The 22,203-nt window shown below is 46.4% G+C and overlaps 2 protein-coding genes across 6 annotated transcripts in view; both read left to right on the top strand.

Annotated features, from left to right (window-relative positions):
• Positions 1–22,203, top strand: part of LOC125721543 (NLR family CARD domain-containing protein 3-like) — a 349,177-nt gene that overhangs the window by 29,531 nt on the left and 297,443 nt on the right. For 4 of the 5 annotated variants that reach the window (XM_048997484.1, XM_048997485.1, XM_048997480.1 and 1 more), the window contains 3 exons: positions 10,538–10,711; positions 10,826–10,872; positions 12,497–13,830. In XM_048997484.1, the coding sequence (XP_048853441.1) occupies positions 10,538–10,711; positions 10,826–10,872; positions 12,497–13,014 (739 nt within the window). In that variant the 3' untranslated portion in view covers positions 13,015–13,830. Of the gene's footprint in view, positions 1–10,537; positions 10,712–10,825; positions 10,873–12,496; positions 13,831–22,203 lie in introns of those variants that run through there. The other variant, XR_007385814.1, reaches the window with a different exon arrangement.
• On the top strand, positions 2,081–6,113 carry LOC125721550 (uncharacterized). Its single transcript, XM_048997519.1, has 2 exons — positions 2,081–2,733; positions 3,532–6,113. Exons 1-2 carry the CDS (start codon positions 2,175–2,177, stop codon positions 3,942–3,944), a joined length of 972 nt encoding a protein of 323 aa, XP_048853476.1. The 5' UTR covers positions 2,081–2,174; the 3' UTR covers positions 3,945–6,113.

Raw genomic sequence — 22,203 nt, 5'->3', positions numbered from 1 at the left:
TTACACTTGTGTGAGAGTGTCTGCGGCAGGATATGTGTGTGAGTGTCTGTGACAGTGTACGCGTGTGTGAGAGTGTCTGTGGCAGGGTATGTGTGTGTTAGTGTGTCTGTGGAAGGGTACGTGTGTGTGAGAGTGTCTGCGGCAGGATACGCGTCTATGAGAGTGTCTGCGGCAGGATATGTGTGTGAGTGTCTGTGACAGGGTACGTGTGTGTGAGAGTGTCTGTGGCAGGGTACGTGTGTGCGAGAGTGTCTGTGGCAGGGTATGTGTGTGTTAGTGTGTCTGTGGAAGGGTACGTGTGTGTGAGAGTGTCTGAGGCAGGGTACGTGTGCGCGAGAGTGTCTGTGGTAGGTTACGCGTGTATGAGAGTGTCTGCGGCAGGGTATGTGTGTGTTAGTGTGTCTGTGACAGTGTACGCGTGTGTGAGAGTGTCTGTGACAGTGTACGCGTGTGTGACAGTGTCTGTGACAGTGTACGCGTGTCTGAGAGTGTCTGCGGCAGGATACGTGTGTGTGAGAGTGTCTGTGTCAGGATACGTGTGTGTGAGAGTGTCTGGCAGGATACGTGTGTGTGAGAGTGTCTGTGACAGAGTACGTGTGTATGAGAGTGTCTGCGACAGGGTACACGTGTCTGAGAGTGTCTGCGGCAGGATACGTGTGTGTGAGAGTGTCTGTGGCAGGGTACGTGTGTGTGAGAGTGTCTGTGGAAGGGTACGTGTGTTTGAGAGTGTCTGCGGCAGGATACGCGTCTATGAGAGTGTCTGCGGCAGGATACGTGTGTGTGAGAGTGTCTGTGGTAGGTTACGCGTGTATGAGAGTGTCTGCGGCAGGGTATGTGTGTGTTAGTGTGTCTGTGACAGTGTACGCGTGTGTGAGAGTGTCTGTGACAGTGTACGCGTGTGTGACAGTGTCTGTGACAGTGTACGCGTGTCTGAGAGTGTCTGCGGCAGGATACGTGTGTGTGAGAGTGTCTGTGTCAGGATACGTGTGTGTGAGAGTGTCTGTGGCAGGATACGTGTGTGTGAGAGTGTCTGCGACAGTGTACGTGTATGAGAGTGTCTGCTACAGGGTACACGTGTCTGAGAGTGTCTGCGGCAGGATACGTGTGTGTGAGAGTGTCTGTGGCAGGGTACGTGTGTGTGAGAGTGTCTGTGGTAGGTTACGCGTGTGTGAGATTGTCTGCGGCAGGGTACGCGTGTGTGAGAGTGTCTGTGACAGTGTACGCGTGTGTGAGAGTGTCTGTGACAGTGTACGCGTGTGTGACAGTGTCTGTGACAGTGTACGCGTGTCTGAGAGTGTCTGCGGCAGGATACGCGTGTGTGACAGTGTCTGTGACAGTGTACGCGTGTCTGAGAGTGTCTGCGGCAGGATACGTGTGTGTGAGAGTGTCTGTGTCAGGATACGTGTGTGTGAGAGTGTCTGTGGAAGGATACGTGTGTGTGAGAGTGTCTGTGACAGAGTTCGTGTGTATGACAGTGTCTGCGACAGGGTACACGTGTCTGAGAGTGTCTGCGGCAGGATACGTGTGTGTGAGAGTGTCTGTGGCAGGGTACGTGCGTGTGAGAGTGTCTGTGGTAGGTTACGCGTGTGTGAGAGTGTCTGCGGCAGGATATGTGTGTGAGTGTCTGTGACAGTGTACGCGTGTGTGAGAGTGTCTGTGGCAGGGTATGTGTGTGTTAGTGTGTCTGTGGAATGGTACGTGTGTGCGAGAGTGTCTGCGGCAGGATACGTGTGTGCGAGAGTGTCTGTGGTAGGTTACACTTGTGTGAGAGTGTCTGCGGCAGGATATGTGTGTGAGTGTCTGTGACAGTGTACGCGTGTGTGAGAGTGTCTGTGGCAGGGTATGTGTGTGTTAGTGTGTCTGTGGAAGGGTACGTGTGTGTGAGAGTGTCTGCGGCAGGATACGCGTCTATGAGAGTGTCTGCGGCAGGATATGTGTGTGAGTGTCTGTGACAGGGTACGTGTGTGTGAGAGTGTCTGTGGCAGGGTACGTGTGTGCGAGAGTGTCTGTGGCAGGGTATGTGTGTGTTAGTGTGTCTGTGGAAGGGTACGTGTGTGTGAGAGTGTCTGAGGCAGGGTACGTGTGTGCGAGAGTGTCTGTGTCAGGATACGTGTGTGTGAGAGTGTCTGGCAGGATACGTGTGTGTGAGAGTGTCTGTGACAGAGTACGTGTGTATGAGAGTGTCTGCGACAGGGTACACGTGTCTGAGAGTGTCTGCGGCAGGATACGTGTGTGTGAGAGTGTCTGTGGCAGGGTACGTGTGTGTGAGAGTGTCTGTGGAAGGGTACGTGTGTTTGAGAGTGTCTGCGGCAGGATACGCGTCTATGAGAGTGTCTGCGGCAGGATACGTGTGTGTGAGAGTGTCTGTGGTAGGTTTCGCGTGTATGAGAGTGTCTGCGGCAGGGTATGTGTGTGTTAGTGTGTCTGTGACAGTGTACGCGTGTGTGAGAGTGTCTGTGACAGTGTACGCGTGTGTGACAGTGTCTGTGACAGTGTACGCGTGTCTGAGAGTGTCTGCGGCAGGATACGTGTGTGTGAGAGTGTCTGTGTCAGGATACGTGTGTGTGAGAGTGTCTGTGGCAGGATACGTGTGTGTGAGAGTGTCTGTGACAGAGTACGTGTGTATGAGAGTGTCTGCGACAGGGTACACGTGTCTGAGAGTGTCTGCGGCAGGATACGTGTGTGTGAGAGTGTCTGTGGCAGGGTACGTGTGTGTGAGAGTGTCTGTGGTAGGTTACGCGTGTGTGAGAGTGTCTGCGGCAGGATATGTGTGTGAGTGTCTGTGACAGTGTACGCGTGTGTGAGAGTGTCTGTGGCAGGGTATGTGTGTGTTAGTGTGTCTGTGGAAGGGTACGTGTGTGCGAGAGTGTCTGCGGCAGGATACGTGTGTGCGAGAGTGTCTGTGGTAGGTTACGCGTGTGTGAGAGTGTCTGCGGCAGGATATGTGTGTGAGTGTCTGTGACAGTGTACGCGTGTGTGAGAGTGTCTGTGGCAGGGTATGTGTGTGTTAGTGTGTCTGTGGAAGGGTACGTGTGTTTGAGAGTGTCTGCGGCAGGATACGCGTCTATGAGAGTGTCTGCGGCAGGATATGTGTGTGAGTGTCTGTGACAGGGTACGTGTGTGTGAGAGTGTCTGTGGCAGGGTATGTGTGTGTTAGTGTGTCTGTGGAAGGGTACGTGTGTGTGAGAGTGTCTGAGGCAGGGTACGTGTGTGCGAGAGTGTTTGTGGTAGGTTACGCGTGTATGAGAGTGTCTGCGGCAGGGTATGTGTGTGTTAGTGTGTCTGTGGAAGGGTACGCGTGTGTGAGAGTGTCTGCGGCAGGATACGTGTGTGTGAGAGTGTCTGTGGCAGGATACGTGTGTGTGAGAGTGTCTGTGACAGAGTACGCGTGTGTGAGAGTGTCTGCGGCAGGATACGTGTGTGTGAGAGTGTCTGCGGCAGGATACGTGTGTGTGAGAGTGTCTGTGACAGGGTACGTGTGTGTGAGAGTGTCTGCGGCAGGATACGTGTGTGTGAGAGTGTCTGTGGCAGGGTATGTGTGTGTTAGTGTGTCTGTGGAAGGGTACGTGTGTGCGAGAGTGTCTGCGGCAGGATACGTGTGTGCGAGAGTGTCTGTGGCAGGGTACGTATGTGTGAGAGTGTCTGTGGCAGGGTACATATGTGTGAGAGTGTCTGAGGCAGGGTACGTGTGTGTGAGAGTGTCTGCGGCAGGATACGTGTGTGTGAGAGTGTCTGTGGCTGGGTACGTGTGTGTGAGAGTGTCTGCGGCAGGGTACGTGTGTGTGAGAGTGTCTTTGACAGGGTATGTGTGTGTGACAGTGTCTGTGGCAGGGTACGCGTGTGTGAGATTGTCTGTGTCAGTGTATGTGTCTGTGAGAGTGTCTGTGACAGGGTATCTGTCTGTGAGAGTGTCTGCGACACCCCACCCCCAGTGCACTAGGTGACCTGCCCCACCCAGAAGCACAGGTGAAAAGAACCACTACCCCAAAGTAGAGGCTAGTTGAAGTGGCAGGAATGGGGGGGCGAATGAAGTCAGTATTTAATGTGAGGAGTCGTAGAGGGGAGAGGAAAAGAAAAGGAGATAAATGCAAAAAAGTAAAAAACGAAGGATTCTATTTATATATGATGATTGTGGATGATTGGAGCCGTAATTGTCAAAAAGAAATTAGTAAATAAAAAATTATCACACATATACACTCCTCAAAAAAATTAAAGGAACACTTTGAAAACACATCAGATATCAATGGGGGAAAAAAAATCACGCTGGATATCTATACTGATGTAGACTGGGTAATGTGTTAGGAACGAAAGGATGCCACATCGTTTGATGGAAATGAAATTATCAACCTACAGAGGGCTGAATTCAAAGACACCCCGAAAATCAAAGTGAAAAATGATGTGGCAGACTAGTCCATTTTGTTGAAATTTCATTACAGTAACTCAGTATCATACTCAGTAGTTTGTATGGTGCCCACGTGGTTATATGCATGCCTGACAATGTCGGGGCATGGTCCTAATGAGACCATGGATGATGTCCTGGGGGATCTCCTCTCACATCTGGACCAGGGTATCACTGAGCTTCTGGACAGTCTGAGGTGCAACCTGGTGGCATCGAATGGACGAAACATAATGTCCGTGGGGGGCAGTCAATGGTATCAATTCCTTCATCCTCCAGGAACTGCCTACATGCTCTTGCCACATGAGGCCGGGCATTGTCGTGCACCAGGAGGAACCCAGGACCCACCGCACCAGCATAGGGTCTGACAATGGGTTCAAGGATTTCATCCTGATACCTAATGGCAGTCAAGGTGCCGTTGTCTAGCCTGTAGAGGACTGTGCGTCCCTCCATGGATATGCCTCCCCAGACCATCACTGACCCACCACCAAACCGGTCATGCTGAACAATGCTGCAGGCAGCATAACGTTCTCCATGGCTTCTCCAGACCCTTTCACGTCTGTCACATGTGCTCAGGGTGAACCTGCTCTCATCTGTGAAAAGCACAGGGCACCAGTAGCAGACCTGCAAATTCTGGTAATCTATGGCAAATGCCAATCGAGCTCCATGGTGCTGGGCAGTGAGCACAGGGTCCACTAGAGGACATTGGGTCCTCAGGGCACCCTTATGATGTCTGTTTCTGATTGTTTGGTGAGAGACATTCACACCAGTGGCCTGCTGGAGGTCATTTTGTAGGGCTCCAGCAGTGTTCATCCTCTTCCTCCTTGCACAAAGGAGCAGATACCGGTCCTGCTGATGGGTTAAGGACCTTCTATGGCCCTGTCCAGCTCTCCTTGAATAACTGCCTGTCTCCTGGAATCTCCTCCATGCCCTTGAGATTGTGCTGGGAGACACAGCAAACCTTCTGGCAATGGCACGTATTGATGCGCCATCCTGGAGGAGTTGGACTACCTGTGCAACCTCTGTAGGGTCCAGGTATCGCCTCATGCTACCAGTAGTGACACTGACCGTCGCCAAATGCAAAACTAGTGAAAAAACTGTCAGAAAAGATGAGGGGGGAAAAATGCCAGTGGCCTCCACCTGTTAAACCATTCCTGGTTTGGGGGTCGTCTCATTGTTGCCCCTCTAGTTCACCTGTTGATAATTTCATTAACACCAAAGCAGCTGAAACTGATTAACAACCCCCTCCGCTACTTAACTGACCTGATCAATATCCCAGAAGTTTAATAGACTTGATGCTATACTCTGATTAAAAAGTGTTCCTTCAATTTTTTTGAGCAGTGTATATTAATACATAGATATGAATGTCCATACATACACAGACACACTTTCATACATATCTGTAATGACTGAAACATACAATACATGAATCAAACAGTAATAATAATAATTAATAAAAATAACAGCAAAAAAGTAAGGGGGCGGTGGGCGTTGAGGTAGCTTTTATTCACAAAATAGTTTGCTGCAAACATACATCCATCCATCCATTTTCCAAACCGCTTATCCTACTGGGTCGCTGGGGGTCCGGAGCCTATCCCGGAAGCAACAGGCAAAAGGTAGGGAACAACCCAGGATGGGGGGCCAACCCATCGCAGGGCACATTCACATACCAGTCGGGCAATTTAGCAACTCCAATTAGCCTCAGCATGTTTTTGGACTGTGGGGGAAAACCGGAGTACCTGGAGAAAATCCCACGACGACATGGGGAGAACATGCAAACTCCACACACATGTGACCCAGGCGGAGACTTGAACCCAGGTCCCAGAGGTGTTAGGCAGTAGTGCTAACCACTGCACCACCTTGCCACCCCCAGCAAACATTCAAACAACCAGAATTCTAGAAAAGTACTTTATATTTGAATGAAATAACAAATAAAACACTTTCAAATCACATGAGCCTATATTTTATTCACAACAGAACATAGATAATATTACAAATGTTCAAAGGCCGAAGACCTGTATTGGATGCCCGTGGTCTTCGGGCCCTCAGACGACTCTGCATCACTCATCGGCATGATTGTGTCAATGACATTACTAAATGGGCCCAGGAATACTTCCAGAAAGCACAGTCGGTAAACACAATCCGCCGTGCCATCTGCAGATGCCAGCTAAAGCTCTATCATGCAAAAAGGAAGCCATATCTGAACATGGTCCAGAAGCGCCGTCGTGTCCTGTGGGCCAAGACTCATTTGAAATGGACTGTTTCAAAGAGGGAAAGTGTTCTATGGTCAGACAAGTCCAAATGTGACATTCTTGTTGGTAATCAAGGGCGCCCTGTCCTCCGGGCTAAAGAGGAGGGAGACCTTCCAGCGTGTTATCAGCGTTCAGTTCAAAAGCCAGCATCTCTGATGGTATGGGGGTGCATAAGTGCATACGGTATGGGCAGCTTGCATGTTTTGGAAGGAACTATGAATGCTGAAAGGTATATAAAGGTTTTAGAGCAACACATGCTCCCCTCCAGAGGATGTCTGTTTGAGGGAAGGCCTTGTGTATTTCAGCAGGACAATGAAAAACCACATACTGCAGCTATTACAAGCACATGGCTTCGTCGGAGAAGAGCCCGGGTGCTGAATTGGCCTGTCTGCAGTCCTGATCTTTCACCTATAGAGAACATACAGTAATTACCTGTGACACCCATGGTGCACTGTGAGCAGGTATACAGGCCAACAGGGCATGCAGATAATTATCTGTCACACCCATGGTGCACTGTGAGCAGGTATACAGGCCCACAGAGCATGCAGATAATTACCTGTGACACCCATGGTGCACTGTGAGCAGGTATACAGTCCCACAGAGCATGCAGATAATTATCTGTGACACCTATAGTGCACTGTGAACAGGTATACAGGCCAACAGAGCATGCAGATAATTATCTGTGACACCCATGGTGCACTGTGAACAGGTATACAGGCCCACAGAGCATGCAGATAATTATCTGTCACACCCATGGTGCACTGTGAGCTGGTATACAATCCCACAGAGCATGCAGATAATTATCTGTGACACCTATAGTGCACTGTGAGCAGGTATACAGGCCAACAGAGCATGCAGATAATTATCTGTGACACCCATGGTGCACTGTGAGCTGGTATACAGTCCCACAGAGCATGCAGATAATTATCTGTGACACCTATAGTGCACTGTGAACAGGTATACAGTCCCACAGAGCATGCAGATAATTATCTGTGACACCTATAGTGCACTGTGAACAGGTATACAGGCCAACAGAGCATGCAGATAATTATCTGTGACACCCATGGTGCACTGTGAGCAGGTATACAGGCCCACAGAGCATGCAGATAATTATCTGTGACACCCATGGTGCACTGTGAGCAGGTATACAGGCCCACAGAGCATGCAGATAATTATCTGTGACACCCATGGTGCACTGTGAGCAGGTATACAGGCCAACAGAGCATGCAGATAATTATCTGTGACACCCATGGTGCACTGTGAGCAGGTATACAGGCCCACAGAGCATGCAGATAATTATCTGTGACACCCATGGTGCACTGTGAGCAGGTATGCAGGCCAACAGAGCATGCAGATAATTATCTGTGACACCCATGGTGCACTGTGAGCAGGTATACAGGCCAACAGAGCATGCAGATAATTATCTGTGACACCCATGGTGCACTGTGAGCTGGTATACAGGCCAACAGAGCATGCAGATAATTATCTGTGACACCTATAGTGCACTGTGAGCAGGTATACAGGCCCACAGAGTATGCAGATAATTATCTGTGACACCCCTTGTACACTGTGAGCAGGTATCAGTACTGACTACTTTTTATATTGAGTCACATGTTTTATGTGAATTACTTTGTACTGAACTGAAGGCCAGTATTTGTCACTGTGAATATGTTGTTGCAGATGTCCATCCAGAAATCAGAGCTGGGGGAAAAGATAAGGTCCTTATTCCAATAAATTTTTGGTACAAATATCAATGTGTCTGTCGCAGATGGAGGATTATATATTCTAGAGGTTTCTTTTTATTTTTAAGTTGCAGAATGTTGTCTCATCTGAGGAGGATTCAGTGTATTATGTGTGAGGTTCGTTTTGGTTTTGATGCTGGATTCAGTTAGTAAATATTAGAAAAATTGCTTATTCTCAACTCGTATTTATGGATTAAGTCTTCGAATGTCATGAAATGACTGTTACTGAAAAGGAGGTGGAGATGTGTAATCCCTTTCTGTCCCCGTGAGTGATAGTGAATAGTGATATTGTGAAGTAGGAAGGCCAGATTATTCCAGATTGGCATGTATTTACAGGGTCTGAGAGTACAGTTAGTGATTTTAATGGCTTTCCTCTGGGCTGTCAGTGCTGTGGAAATGGCAGCACTGTGTTGTTAAAGCAGTTTTGTTTCTTTAATTAAATTTTGAGTAAGTCTGCATGTCTGAGATTTTTACAGTACAGCTGCTCCTGCTGTAACCATGAGCTGCTGTTACTGCTGTAGTGTGACCATTTAGTTAAGTCTTGCAGTTGATTTGCTAAGTAATAATTAAGAAAAATGAGCTTGTAATCCAACTTGAGATTTACTTTTCTGTAATGTGGAATGTTTGATTTTGAGTTTTTGTTTTTCCAGCAAAAATGTGACATTAATGAGTTTGAAAGAATTTTTCTGAATTTATTCTGGACGAGTAATTTTATTTTTATTGATTTAAGTGGGAGACTCATCTATTGTTTTGAATAAGGGGGTGTAGTTGAGGGTAACCAAGTCAGACAGCCTGTGGGAGATGTAGATACCCAAGTACCGGATATTTCCAGTGTGAAATGGACCATCCTGATCGGCTGAATCCCAGGCATCTTCAGACAGTGAGAATATTTTGGGTTTTTTTCCAGTTTATTGTGTAGTTTGATAGATTTGAAAAGGTATTAATAAAATTAAAATTTCATATTTTGAGGGTTTCATAAAAACAGCAAGATATCATCTGCATAGAGATTAATTTTGTGTTGACTTATTAGTATGAATTCCATTTATTTCACTGTTCTGTCGTATTGCTGCCACAATTGTTTCTATGAAGATGGCAAACAGTGAAGGAGAGAGTGGGCATGCAGGCCGTCTTCCCCGTCGGAGTGTGAATGCAGGTGATGTGATCCCATCTGTGACACTGTAGCTTTGGCTGAGGTGTACAGTATTTTAACCCAGTGGGTGAACGATTCTCCGAAGCCAAATCTATGCAATATATTAAAGAGGAATGTCCAACTGACTGTCAGATGCCGTTTCTGCATCTAATGATGTAATCATGGTTTTAGTGTGGGTATGCTGAGCAGTACTGACTAAATTAAATAATCTATGGATGTTGTCCGAGGCATGTCTGGTCTTGATGAAATCTGTCTGATCAGGATGGATTATAGTAGTAATGACTGTCTGTAACTGAGTGGCGAGAGCTTTTGTAATGATTTTCAAGTTATTCATTAATGAGAGTGGCGGGTAACTGGAGGGTTGTGTTTAGTCTTTATCAGGTTTCAATAACACTGTAATGGTCGCTGCGCTCATATTTGATGGGATTTGTGATGCATGTTTAATTTCTCTTACCAGTCTATTGAAGAGTGGAGATAATATGTCCCAAAAATGTGTATAGATTTCTGCAGGGTAACCATCCGGTCTGGCGATTGGTTGTTAGGCATTTGCTTGAGGACCTTATGGAGTTCTTCTGATGTTAATGGTGCATCAAGCAGAGGTGGAGAGTTCAGGTGTAGGGAGTACAAATCCAGACCAAGATTTTGTTTCAACAAACCAGTTGAGTCTCTGTGACTGTGACTCTTTATATTCATCTGGTTGGTTGAAACAAAATCTTGGTCTGGATTTGTACTCTCTGGACCTGAAATCTCCACCTCTGGCATCAAGGGCATCTGCTGTTTCATTGGTTAATATGGGTAAGTCTAGATTATTTTTAAATGATTCTATATCGACTGGATCTGGTTCTGAGAAGTATAGGTTCTTATAAAATGTTCAAAAGATGTTAATTTTGTGTGATTATTGAAATATTTATTAGAGGAGTCACTTTTGCTTAAAAGTAATGCTTGTAATGGTCAGGTGATCTTATTTATTGTGGATTTTTTTCCCATGTTTCTGCAGACTGTCAGGCTGTAGAGTCACAGAAGAAGGCTGTTCTTCCCTGGCTTCAGCTCTGAGGTCAAACCCCTCACACCTGAGAGAGCTGGACCTGAGCTACAATCACCCAGGAGACTCAGGAGTGAAGCTGCTCTCTGCTGTACTGGAGGATCCCAGCTGTAAACTGGAGAAGCTGCAGTGAGTACAGAGTGTGTGTCTGACACGCTACAGATACTTATGCATGTATGTGAAGAAGAGGCACCAATAAATAAATGGATACAGCAGTACTATATCATTCTGCTTCTCCTGTAGTGTGGATTACGGTGGAGAGTGCAGGACCAGAGCAGGCTTACAGAAATGTAAGTGTCTTTGCATGTTTTTATTAATAATACCATGAATACTACTGTATGTTATGGTTGTATTCACACAATTGTTGTGATGAGTGGCTTTTTGCACTGTGTGTAGATGGATTTCCATGTTTGTGTTTAGGTGAGTTTCATGTCATTTTAGACAAACATCTAAACGCGAAACAAAAAATCAAAATCATCACCAAAACACTATCAATTAATTTAATCGGTTTTTAAAATATTTTTTGCAAATGCTTTATAGCTGCTTGTATTATCTTCGTGTTTGTGTGGGAGTGTAGGATGGTTAAATATATTCTGAATTAGTTATACATATTTAATTTCACAAAAAAAGAATCCTTTGCATTTGTTCTTTTTGCGGATGCCGTGAGTGTATGTGTTTTCTGTGAGAGATTCGTTAGTATTGTCCTAAGGAGGCACCTGTAGGCAGTGAGACCGGACTCTCTCCTCAAGTGCAAAATGTGAATTTGCATTTTTACAGGGTGGTTCTGGAACATCCTTAATATTCATGAGAGAATATTACTGATTAGTCACTGAATCCCTTAAACCAGGGGAGCCCAAATCCAGTCCTGGAGGGCCAGAGTCCTGCACATTTTTGGGTTTCCCCTCATTTAACACACCTGATTCATCTCCTTGTGCTAATAACCACACAGCTCTTGAGCTGAATTATTTATGGTGGAACAGGGAAAAAACTTTGGTACACAGGGCACCGCCCCCCAGGACTGGATTTGGACACCCCTGCTTTAGGTAGAAGAAACAGGCAGCACAAGTCGATGTTAACTGGCCAATGAGGTAGTACCCCTCTCATAAATATTAATCAGCCAGCCAATCGTGTAGGGCTTCGCTCATGAATATTAAAAAGTTCTCCTGATCCACGGTGCTAAAAGAAATTAGCGCCCAGGACACACTGGATGTGCGGCGGAAAATATCAAATTTCATTTCGGCGCCATGGTAACAGATTAGAGCGGCCGTGTGCGTGCGCGAGATGCGGGGCTCACGCCTCGCGGCAGCGGCGCAGCATCTACAGTCACGCGCGCGGTAAGCGGTTCTCTATGGAAGCGTATTGCATTCATCTGGGGGAAATTAATTCTGTTTTTCCGAATTAATGAGATAATAATCCCGTTTTTCAGAGCAATATTTTTCTGAATTAATGAAAACCTTTCTGTTTTTTATGATGCACGATCTGTGCCGGAATCATCGTTTATATCAGAATCCAGATCCAAATGTTTATTAAATATCACTTTAAACGTGTAATAATATTACTTAAATATTCTGTTATTGATGGCCATTTTCGAGCCGGATGCGCCGGAATTTACGGTTTGAAGGAAAGACACTGACTTTAGTATTGATCTCTGGTGCCGTTTTGTGGTAAATATGCTTGTGATGAATATGTCTGATGAATGTCGCTGCTTTGTCATTTTTTAATTAAATTAATTAAGCTGTTAGTTTAGCTCGTGCCCATTTTGGCGGCTCTTCCCGCCGCCGTCGCGCGCCCACTTTATGTTTCATAAACTTCAGTTCCCGCTTCGTTAGGGGAAGCTGTGCTGTTTTTATATCGTACAGAAACATAAAGTACAGGCGGCCTGATGGGATTAATAATTCTTCCTCCTGCCTACAGACTCCTGCCAGCTGACGCTGGACCCCAACACAGCACATAGACTCCTGTCTCTGTCAGGGGGGAACAGGAAGGTGACAGAGGGGGCAGAGCATCCATATCCTGATCATCCAGAGAGATTTGACTGCTGGCCCCAAGTTCTGTGCAGAGAGAGTCTGACTGGTCGCTGTTACTGGGAGGCTGAGTGGGATGGAGTTGCAGCCTGGATAGGAGTGACTTATAAAGGGATCGGGAGGAAAGGATGGAGTGACTGTGGGCTTGGATACAATGACAAGTCATGGGGTCTGAGCTGTAATACTGACAGTTACTCTGTCTGTCACAATAATAAAGAGACTCTCATACCCATACGGCCCTCAGGCTCCCGCAGAGTAGGAGTGTATCTGGACTGGGGGGCTGGTGCTCTGTCCTTCTACAGAGTCTCCTCTGATGGACTGACCCCCCTGCACAGATTCACCTCCTCATTCACTGAGTCCCTCTATCCAGGGTTTCGGGTTTATAGAAACTCCTCAGTGTCACTCTGACGTGTTGCTGGTTCTCCTGCAAAAAGGTAAAATCTCTGCTTTTTAAGCTTTATTATCCTTTTTACTCTGAAATGTACAGAACTGTGCAAAAGTCTGAGGCAGGCAAAGAAAATGATGTTTAGATTATCCTCCTGTTGGTGTAAAACTATGATATGATGCCTGTCAAAGTGTGTCAGCTTCGCCATTTCAGAACCTCTGCTAAAATCATCCCAGTATTTGCAGCGACCGTCCAGTGCAGCCATGTATTGTTTGACTTGACCACTAACAGACCTCATACAGCTAGTCAATCTCTCACTGACTTTTAAACCAATATATTTAATTATTTAATTGAGCTGTTGGTGAAATTTTAACAAAATCATGGAACGGCTGAGGTGCCCCTGAGGAGAAGTTTGGGAACTGAAGCGGTGTTCATCTAGCCATCCAACTAGATATCAGTAACTTTTTAGTAAACAGAAGAAATTATTACTAGTTTTTATTGTGTTACTCTTAATTTTCAGACGTTCTAATGTTAAATTTTGTTTTTTGTTCTAAGCCAAAGTACACTTGCTACCCAGATAAACAGCTTTAAACATTTCTTTGGACTGCCTAAGACTTTTGTGTTTGACAAAAAATAAATGACTGTCTTCAGTGAGCTGAATAACATGAAAAATATAGTTTTAATAGTTTATCTCTCTGACTAAAATGTAATTAAATGTAATCCTGATTGGGGGGGACTATCCCCTTCTCCTGTATATGTACATTTTATATATTGTATATTTATGTCCATTTACTGTATTTCCTCCCTGTACAGTGACAATAAAGGCTTTCTGTTCTGTCCTATTAATGTCCTGCTTCAGCGTCACCCAAAGCATAACTGAGTAACATAATGAAACCACAGTCTGCTGGATTAAGTTAAATTCACTGTATTACTGCAGCTGAACATAACTGACATAATGACTGTCAATCAATGTGTATAATAATCATTTAACTGTAGACATAACAGACCGAAAAAAAACTGGAAAATATAATTATGTCCTGGTTCAGTGGATTAAAGTAAATAAAATTATTATTAATATATTTCAATAAATAAAGAAATTTGTTTTGTTAAATAATTAACACCCTTGCCACCCCCACCCCCCAGTAATAAGTCTGGCTGCTCCCCCGTCAGACAACGGGCAGGTGCCCAGGATCCCTTACCCCCCACCCCACTGTAAAAGGTCTGGTTACTCCCCCGTAGGACAGAAGGGTCAGGTGCCCAGGCAGCCTTGCCACCCCCACCCCACTGTAAAAGGTCTGGTTATGCCCCCGTCATACAGAACGGGCAGGTGCCCAGGCAGCCTTGCCACCCCCACCCCACTGTAAAAGGTCTGGTTTTGCCCCCGTCAGACAGAACGGGCAGGTGCCCAAACACCCTTGCCACCCCCACCCGACTGTAAAAGGTCTGGTTTTGCCCCCGTCAGACAGAACGGGCATGTGCCCAGGGTCCCTTACCCCCCACCACACTGTAAAAGACCTGGTTGCCCCCCCGTCTGACAGAATGGGCAGGTGCTCAGGCAGCATTTCCACCCCCACCCCACTGAAAAGGTCTGGTTATGCCCCCGTCAGACAGAACGGGCAGGTGCCCAAACACCCTTGCCACCCCACCCCACTGTAAAAGGTCTGGTTTTGCCCCCGTCAGACAGAACGGGCAGGTGCCCAAACACCCTTGCCACCCCACCCCACTGTAAAAGGTCTGGTTTTGCCCCCGTCAGTCAGAACAGGCAGGCGCCCAGGCAGCCTTGCCACCCCCACCCCACTGAAAACGGTCTGGTTTTGCCCCCGTCAGACAGAACAGGCAGGTGCCCAGGTAGCCTTGCCACCCCCACCCCACTGTAAAAGGTCTGGTTTTGCCCCCGTCAGTCAGAACAGGCAGGCGCCCAGGCAGCCTTGCCACCCCCACCCCACTGAAAACGGTCTGGTTTTGCCCCCGTCAGACAGAACAGGCAGGTGCCCAGGCAGCCTTGCCACCCCCACCCCACTGTAAAAGGTCTGGTTCCTCCCCCGTTAGACAGAAAGGGCAGGTGCCCAGGCACCCTTGCCACCCCCACCCCACTGTAAAAGGTCTGGTTGCTCCCCCGTAGGATAGAAGGGGCACGTGCCCATGCACCCTTACTCCTCTGCCCCCACTTATCTGTCTGACTTATAAATTGATACACAGATAGATACTGAACCCCTCCCACGCCCGGCTGGCAAAAGCCACAAAATTTATCTGCATGCATTATTATTAACAAACGTGTAAAAATATGCACAGACATCCATTGACAATCCACCATTTGATTCATTATCTATTGCACATTCTATACAGTGACTGTAGTCAGTTATAATGTCTCTCTATCAAGCTGCTGCCATATTTCTTACATCCACTGGACACGTCAATTCACAGAAAAGCGATCATTCCGGAAACAATGTGTACTTTTCATGGACGCCACTAGGGGGAGACAAAACACAGATTACTAAATAAAATAGGATCAGAATTAAATTATAAGAAAGCGGATCTATGCGCGATATAAAATACCATGATTACTCCGTTTTAACGGAAAATTTCTTTTTATTCAAGTTTGTCATTAGCAGTCATTTGCGTTCTTTCATAATAAAAACAATTTTATGAGCCATAAATTATCAATATATTTTGCAGGAACAGATATCGCGCCGCTGAAGTTCAGCACTTTCCCGTTTGAGATGAACGTGATGTTGCCGTTTCCTGCGGGCGACCTTTAAAAATCCACGACAGCAGCGGTTAGATGCAGCGTGTGCAGCGACCATATTTACGGACAAAATCAAGCTGCTGACTAAGACTTAGTTTGTGGTTTATTAATTCATAAGTAACAGCGTAATACTACATTATTTGTGCTTATAAAGTGTTACCGATGAGAGAACACTTTGAAAATCAGTAAATAACATTTTCTCTTGCCTTGACTCTAAATCAGACCTAGACATGTTTGAGTAGATTACCAGGTTTCCTCTGGTTATTGCACTTACCGCACACAATATGAAGAAAATGTAAGTGAACCGAAATCTCCATGCAATGAATTAGCATCCTGTGAGTATCAAGTGCTGCAGGCCATACATTAGCAATGGCATCGGATCACTGTATTCAACAGGGTGAGGGGTTATTCAGGAAGGACGAGTGTATTATTATAAAACAGATTGATAAATCAGCTTGTTTAAGCAGTTATTACTGTACGTCTTGTTCAATAATCCAACATACTTTCCCAGCTGGCAGCTTTCAAAGAGGACTTACTCATTGTTTGTTAGGTTGAAGAAACTGTTATTAATCATTTGTTATCATTTCTGTATAATCAGCAATGAGTGTAAATATGTATATACATTATTTTGTTTTCCTTTACCTTCATAATTTAGATTATATTAGTTTACACGTATCCTGAGCACGTGTTTAAATAGTTGTCCACCTGAGTAAAACCAGAACTTCTTCTTACTCTCACAGTCCTTTCTTTGTTCTCACTCCAAGACCCCTGCCCCCCATTGACTATAAATAAAGGTGCCAAGGGGAACCACCCTTTGTAACACATTCCTTTGTAGCGCATCCTGCAGAGAGTGTGGTTACCCTTGTGCAAGTAAAACTCTAAGTGTGTTGTCTCGTAATTAATGGTGTGTGCAGAGTTGGAGTGGAAAGCCTGACGCTTTCTCCAACATTGTTCTTGCAAACCTCGACATTTATGAAGGCCTCTATACCTTAACAAGCTTACGGTTAAATGCAGCACGGCCCTTGATGTCCTGTCTGGATGTCTGGAGGTAATTTTCTGTACTGAGTTAGATGAAATGCATGAATCCATTTCCAAAAGCTGTTTATCTGGGTCCCCGCGATGGGGCCCCTTGGATATGGTGCCAGTATCTCACAGGCTTTGGACACCGAATCAATCAGGCATTTCTGAGTCGCATCTTACATAAGAACATAAGAACTATACAAACGAGAGGAGGCCATTCGGCCCATCAAGCTCACTTGGGGAGAACTAAACTAATAGCTCAGAGTCGTTAAAATCTTATCTAGCTCTGATTTAAAGGAACCCAAGGATTCAGCTTGCACTACATTATCAGGAAGGCTATTCCATACTCGGACTACACGCTGTGTAAAGAAGTGCTTCCTTAAATCCAGTTTGAAATGTTCTCCCGCTAATTTCCACCTATGGGCAAGAGTTTGTGTATTTAAACTAATGCTGAAGTAACTATTTGGTTGAACAGCATCTTTATTTGGCCTGATCTTTATTTTTTGTCTAGCAAATTTAACACAAACCAGTGTGTGGCCTGAATGACACACTAATGAAAGCTAATTCAGTGGCAGGAAAAGGTTTCCCGCTTATTTACATATATGTCAGAGGTTCACAGAGCTGCCAGCTTTGGTCTCCTGGCTGCTGTGACATTTTCAATTCGAGACAAATCTGCACACGCATTTACATGTGTCACAACTACGTCACGTGGGCCGAACACCACACTTAAGGTAACAGGGGCAATTGTTAGCACTATTTTAACCCAATGGTTAACCTAACCATAAAGCCCCCCAATAAACCTTATAAGCCCCGACTACGCCACCTGATGTTACCATAGGGCACCAGGACCCTCCAATTTTGGTTCAGACTGGTTGTGCTGGTATGAGTCGCTCCACAGACACCCAAACACCCGATGGTTTGTATTTTACCAATTTATTTTACAAAGAGTAAAAACACACTTTAAAATGCCGAGGCTAGCCGAGGGCATACAAAAACGTCATAAAAATTTAGTCCGTTCAGGGCCCACTATCAGATCAGCGGGGCCAGGCGATGTCCGTGCAAAAGATGATCCCCACAAGCCCGGTTCCGTCCGCCCCAGCCTATTGGGGCGACACAAAAACAAGGCAAGCAAACAGATTCTACCACAGCACGACCCACAATCGCCGCATAGGGATACCGAGGGTATCGCGACAAAGGCACACTACCGCACACTTATCACCCCCACAGGGCACCGCAATAATCACACACACAAATCGAAACACCCGTACACACCCACTACAAACGACACCATATCACGGTATCCACTACAGGGAGGATTGATAACCTGGTTTCGAACACCCGCCACTACATCAGCCTAAACCAGACCCCAGATCCGACGCCGACCCGATATTTGGCTCTGTCCAAGCGAACAGAGTTTTCACTTAACTCGCTGCGGGGGGGAATGCCCAGTTACTCTCCCCCGCTCCGGCGTCCCAGCGACTCCTTCCCCGACAGAGCGTCTCGAGACGCGATCGCCACTCGGGGTGCTCCGCTCTCCAGTATCGGCTCCCCTGTCCGCTCTCCAGTATCGGCTCCCCTGTCCGCTCTCCAGTATCGGCTCCCCTGTCCGCTCTCCAGTGTCGGCTCCCCTGTCCACTCTCCAGTATCGGCTCCCCTGTCCACTCTCCAGTATCGGCTCCCCTGTCCACTCTCCGGTGTCGGCTCCCCTGTCCACTCTCCAGTGTCGGCTCCCCTGTCCACTCTCCAGTATCGGCTCCCCTGTCCACTCTCCAGTATCGGCTCCCCTGTCCACTCTCCAGTGTCGGCTCCCCTGTCCACTCTCCAGTGTCGGCTCCCCTGTCCACTCTCCAGTGTCGGCTCCCCTGTCCACTCTCCAGTGTCGGCTCCCCTGTCCACTCTCCAGTGTCGGCTCCCCTGTCCGCTCTCCAGTATCGGCTCCCCTGTCCACTCTCCGGTGCGTCTTTTCCCGACGCCTCGTCCGGTGTCTCTTCTGTCCACTCCCTGGTGCGCCTTTTTCCGGTGTCTCCTCCGGTTCCCCCCTTTCCTTTCTTCCAGGGTGCCTTTTCTCTAATGCGATCCTCCCCCTTCACTTTCCCAACCAATCCCAAACATTGTTCCAGCGCCGCAATTGTCAAGGCAATTAATTAGTCCCGCGATCCCGGCTGACGTACCAAAGGCACCAGGATATAAACAAAACCCGCATGCCCATAATACCCACGTGACACATGTATGTAAGAGTTTTATTACCTTGTAAATAGTCTGTAGGGTTTGCAAGCTACCGAAATGCCTTTGATGTAACTAAGTATAAATTTATAATAGAATAATATAGAATTGCCTATCCAGGAACAATGGGCGCAGGTGGGAACGAACCCTGAGCAGAAACCAACCCTGGGCGGGAGCCAACCCTGGGGGGCACCAACTCACCACAGGGCGCACACACTCACACAGCCACACTCACACAAGTACTGGGCCAATTCAGAGACGCCAATCAGCCAACCCTGCACACCTTTGGACTGTGGGAGGAGACCGGAGCAGCACTGAAACACCTCGCTCCAAACGGGCTTCAGTGCAGGTAATATATTAAGGCAGTGTTATGGCGGGGCGTCTGTGATGGGGGGGTGAGAGGTGGTGTTCAGGCTTAATCCAAAGTAGATTAGTGGGTCTCATTAGGAACAGCGACGACCTGCCCTATAGAGAGGAGGTGAAGAGACTGGTGGGATGGTGCAGTGACAACAGCCTGATCCTGAATGTGGAGAAGACCAAGGGGATGATCATGGACTTTAGGAGGAAACAGCCCAGTCATTCAGCACTCGTCACTGACAACAGTGCTGTGGAGGTGGTCAGCAGCGTCAGATTCCTGGGGGTGCAGATAACTGACAGTCTGGACTGGTCACCAAACACAACATCACCGGTTAAATGGGCTCAGCAGCGTTTGCACTTCCTGCGCCGGATGAAGAGAGCTTTCCTCTCCCATCCTCAGCACCTTCTACCGAGGCACCATAGTGAGCGTGCTGACCAGCTGTATCTCCATCTGGTTTGGCAGCTCGAAAGCTTCAGACAGGAAATGGCTGCAGAGAGTGGTGAGGCCTGCAGAGAGGATCATCGGGACTTCTCTTCCATCCATCCAGGACATTGTGCACAAACACTGTCTCAGCAGAGCCTGTGACATCATCAGAGACTCCGCCCACCCCCACCACGGACTGTTCGCCCTGCTGCTCTCTGGGAAGAGGCTTTGCAGCATCAGGACCAGGACAGTCAGATTCTGTAATAGTTTCATTCCTCAAGCTATTAGACTCCTGAACTCTCAATACCTCATGGCAGCCCCCCTCCCCTCTCTCCATCCATCCACACGTCACTTTCAAGAGCTGCTTCTTTTTAATAGTTTAGTGCAATATGTCTGAAACGGCGATGTACACTGGTGTTTGCTGCTATAGTGCTGTTAATATATTTTTATGCATATTCTATGTTAATTCCACTTTATATTCTTTTTTAATTCACTCTGCTGGGCCGATGATGAGTCAATGCAACGTAATTATGCTCTGATGTGCACTAACCGGTGTATGTTCTGAATGACAATGAAGTAGCTATTCTATTCTATTCTATGTCTGGATAAGTATGGGCTGGAATACAGAGAGAAGCTGGTGGCCAAAGCAGTGACAGGTCATGAGTGGCAGATGCTCTGGGGTCCAAACAGGAGTTAGAGAGTGTGGTAGAAAAATTTTAAATATAACACTTAGAATAAAAGTCGGACCTCTCAGTTTGGTGAGTAAAGGAAATCTCTTTTATTCCAGCAACTCAGCAAAGCGCTCTCATCACACTCTGGCACTCGGTACCAAGTCACCCGAGCTTACAGAGCAACCAGCTAATAAACCATAACTCCCAATTCCCAATAAGGGTGTCTAAATCCTGATTGGTCACAAAACACCAACAAACTGAGCTCAAACATATAACAAACACAATTCTCCGGCTCTATTGGTTCACCTTGGCAACAAGGTAAAATCCACCCATTTTGCCAGAATTTTACCAGTTAGATGCAGCGTGTGCAGCGACCATATTTACGGACAAAATCAAGCTGCTGACTAAGACTTAGTTTGTGGTTTATTAATTCATAAGTAACAGCATAATACTACATTATTTGTGCTTCCTCGGGTAAAGTGTTACCGTGTTTACCAGAATATGTCTCAACTGCTAGACTCTACTTGAGATATGAATATAGATATTGATTATATGACACTGAATCACTATTAATGTTTGGGTGTTCCATTGATTAATGATTAACACATTGACGTATTGTCATTAAATCACTGCAAATACATGGTTAACATATGATTAATATGATTAACATGATTACTTATACATTTGCACTACCGCATAGCTTGCTATATATTGCCTGCCGCAACTATTCTATAAAGCTATAACTCGCTGTGCACCAGTTGAGGCAGCTTCGAATCTCTTCCTGCAAGTGGTTTCTCCCCCCCCTTTTGTTCTGCCGTCTGCCTCTCCAAGGCCCGAGCTTTCCTCAGGGTCTGCGGAACTTACTGCAGGCAGCTATCGCAAAGCCAGGTCACACAGTACTCAAAACAATCTCTTCTTGCCTAAGACATAACAGACCCAATATGCCTCCCCAGGGGCGCCGCTAAGGGGGGGAAAGTTGGGACAATTCTAAGGGCCCACGCCCTTTAGGGGCCCCCAGAGATCTGAATGGGTGTGGTAGGGGGGCCCAACCTCATATTTTGTCATAGGACCCAAAATTGCTAGCGGCGCCCCTGTGCCTCCCTCCCGGGCTACCAATGGCCAGTTTTACTTCCACATCTGTCTCAAGGTTAGAAAAAATAAAAATTTGACAGTGCGTGAAAACAATGAAACTATTACAAATACCTGTCCCACCATGTACTGTAATTCAATGGTATAGATGTAATAAATTATTATAGAGCCCAGCCTCTCAGTGACGAGATAACCATCAATTCATAGCAGTACTATCGAGAGCCAAGTTCATTTTGCCTTCTTTTCCCTCAAACATTGAAGAGCTCGGCAAAGCTTCAGTTAAAAGTCTTAAAAATTATCTTCTTGGTCCACAGCCTCTTCGTGAACTTGTGTGACAAGAGAAATTGTGTGACATGGATCATATGTTTTGCGATTAAAACCTCTGATGGCTCCATTCATGACTGAAGATCAGTTAATGTTAAACCTGCATTTCTTCAGATGGTTTATGTTGGTTGCAAGATCTTGCAAAATATCTCTTGCTGGCAGAGAACTTTGTGTTGTTCTTCAGGATCAAACAAAACACAGGTAGTTTAGCATGTGGCATTATGTGTTGTTAATGGTACAGATAATTGCACAGACAATGGCACAGAACTTCAGCACACAATTATATTTATTATATTATAAAGAGATTGTGATATATATACAATAAGCAGAATAAATTATCAAACTTCTGTAAGCTGTG

This window comes from Brienomyrus brachyistius, unplaced genomic scaffold, assembly GCF_023856365.1.
Source record: "Brienomyrus brachyistius isolate T26 unplaced genomic scaffold, BBRACH_0.4 scaffold34, whole genome shotgun sequence".
NCBI lineage: Eukaryota > Metazoa > Chordata > Actinopteri > Osteoglossiformes > Mormyridae > Brienomyrus > Brienomyrus brachyistius.
This window is presented reverse-complemented; position numbering and strand designations above follow the sequence as displayed.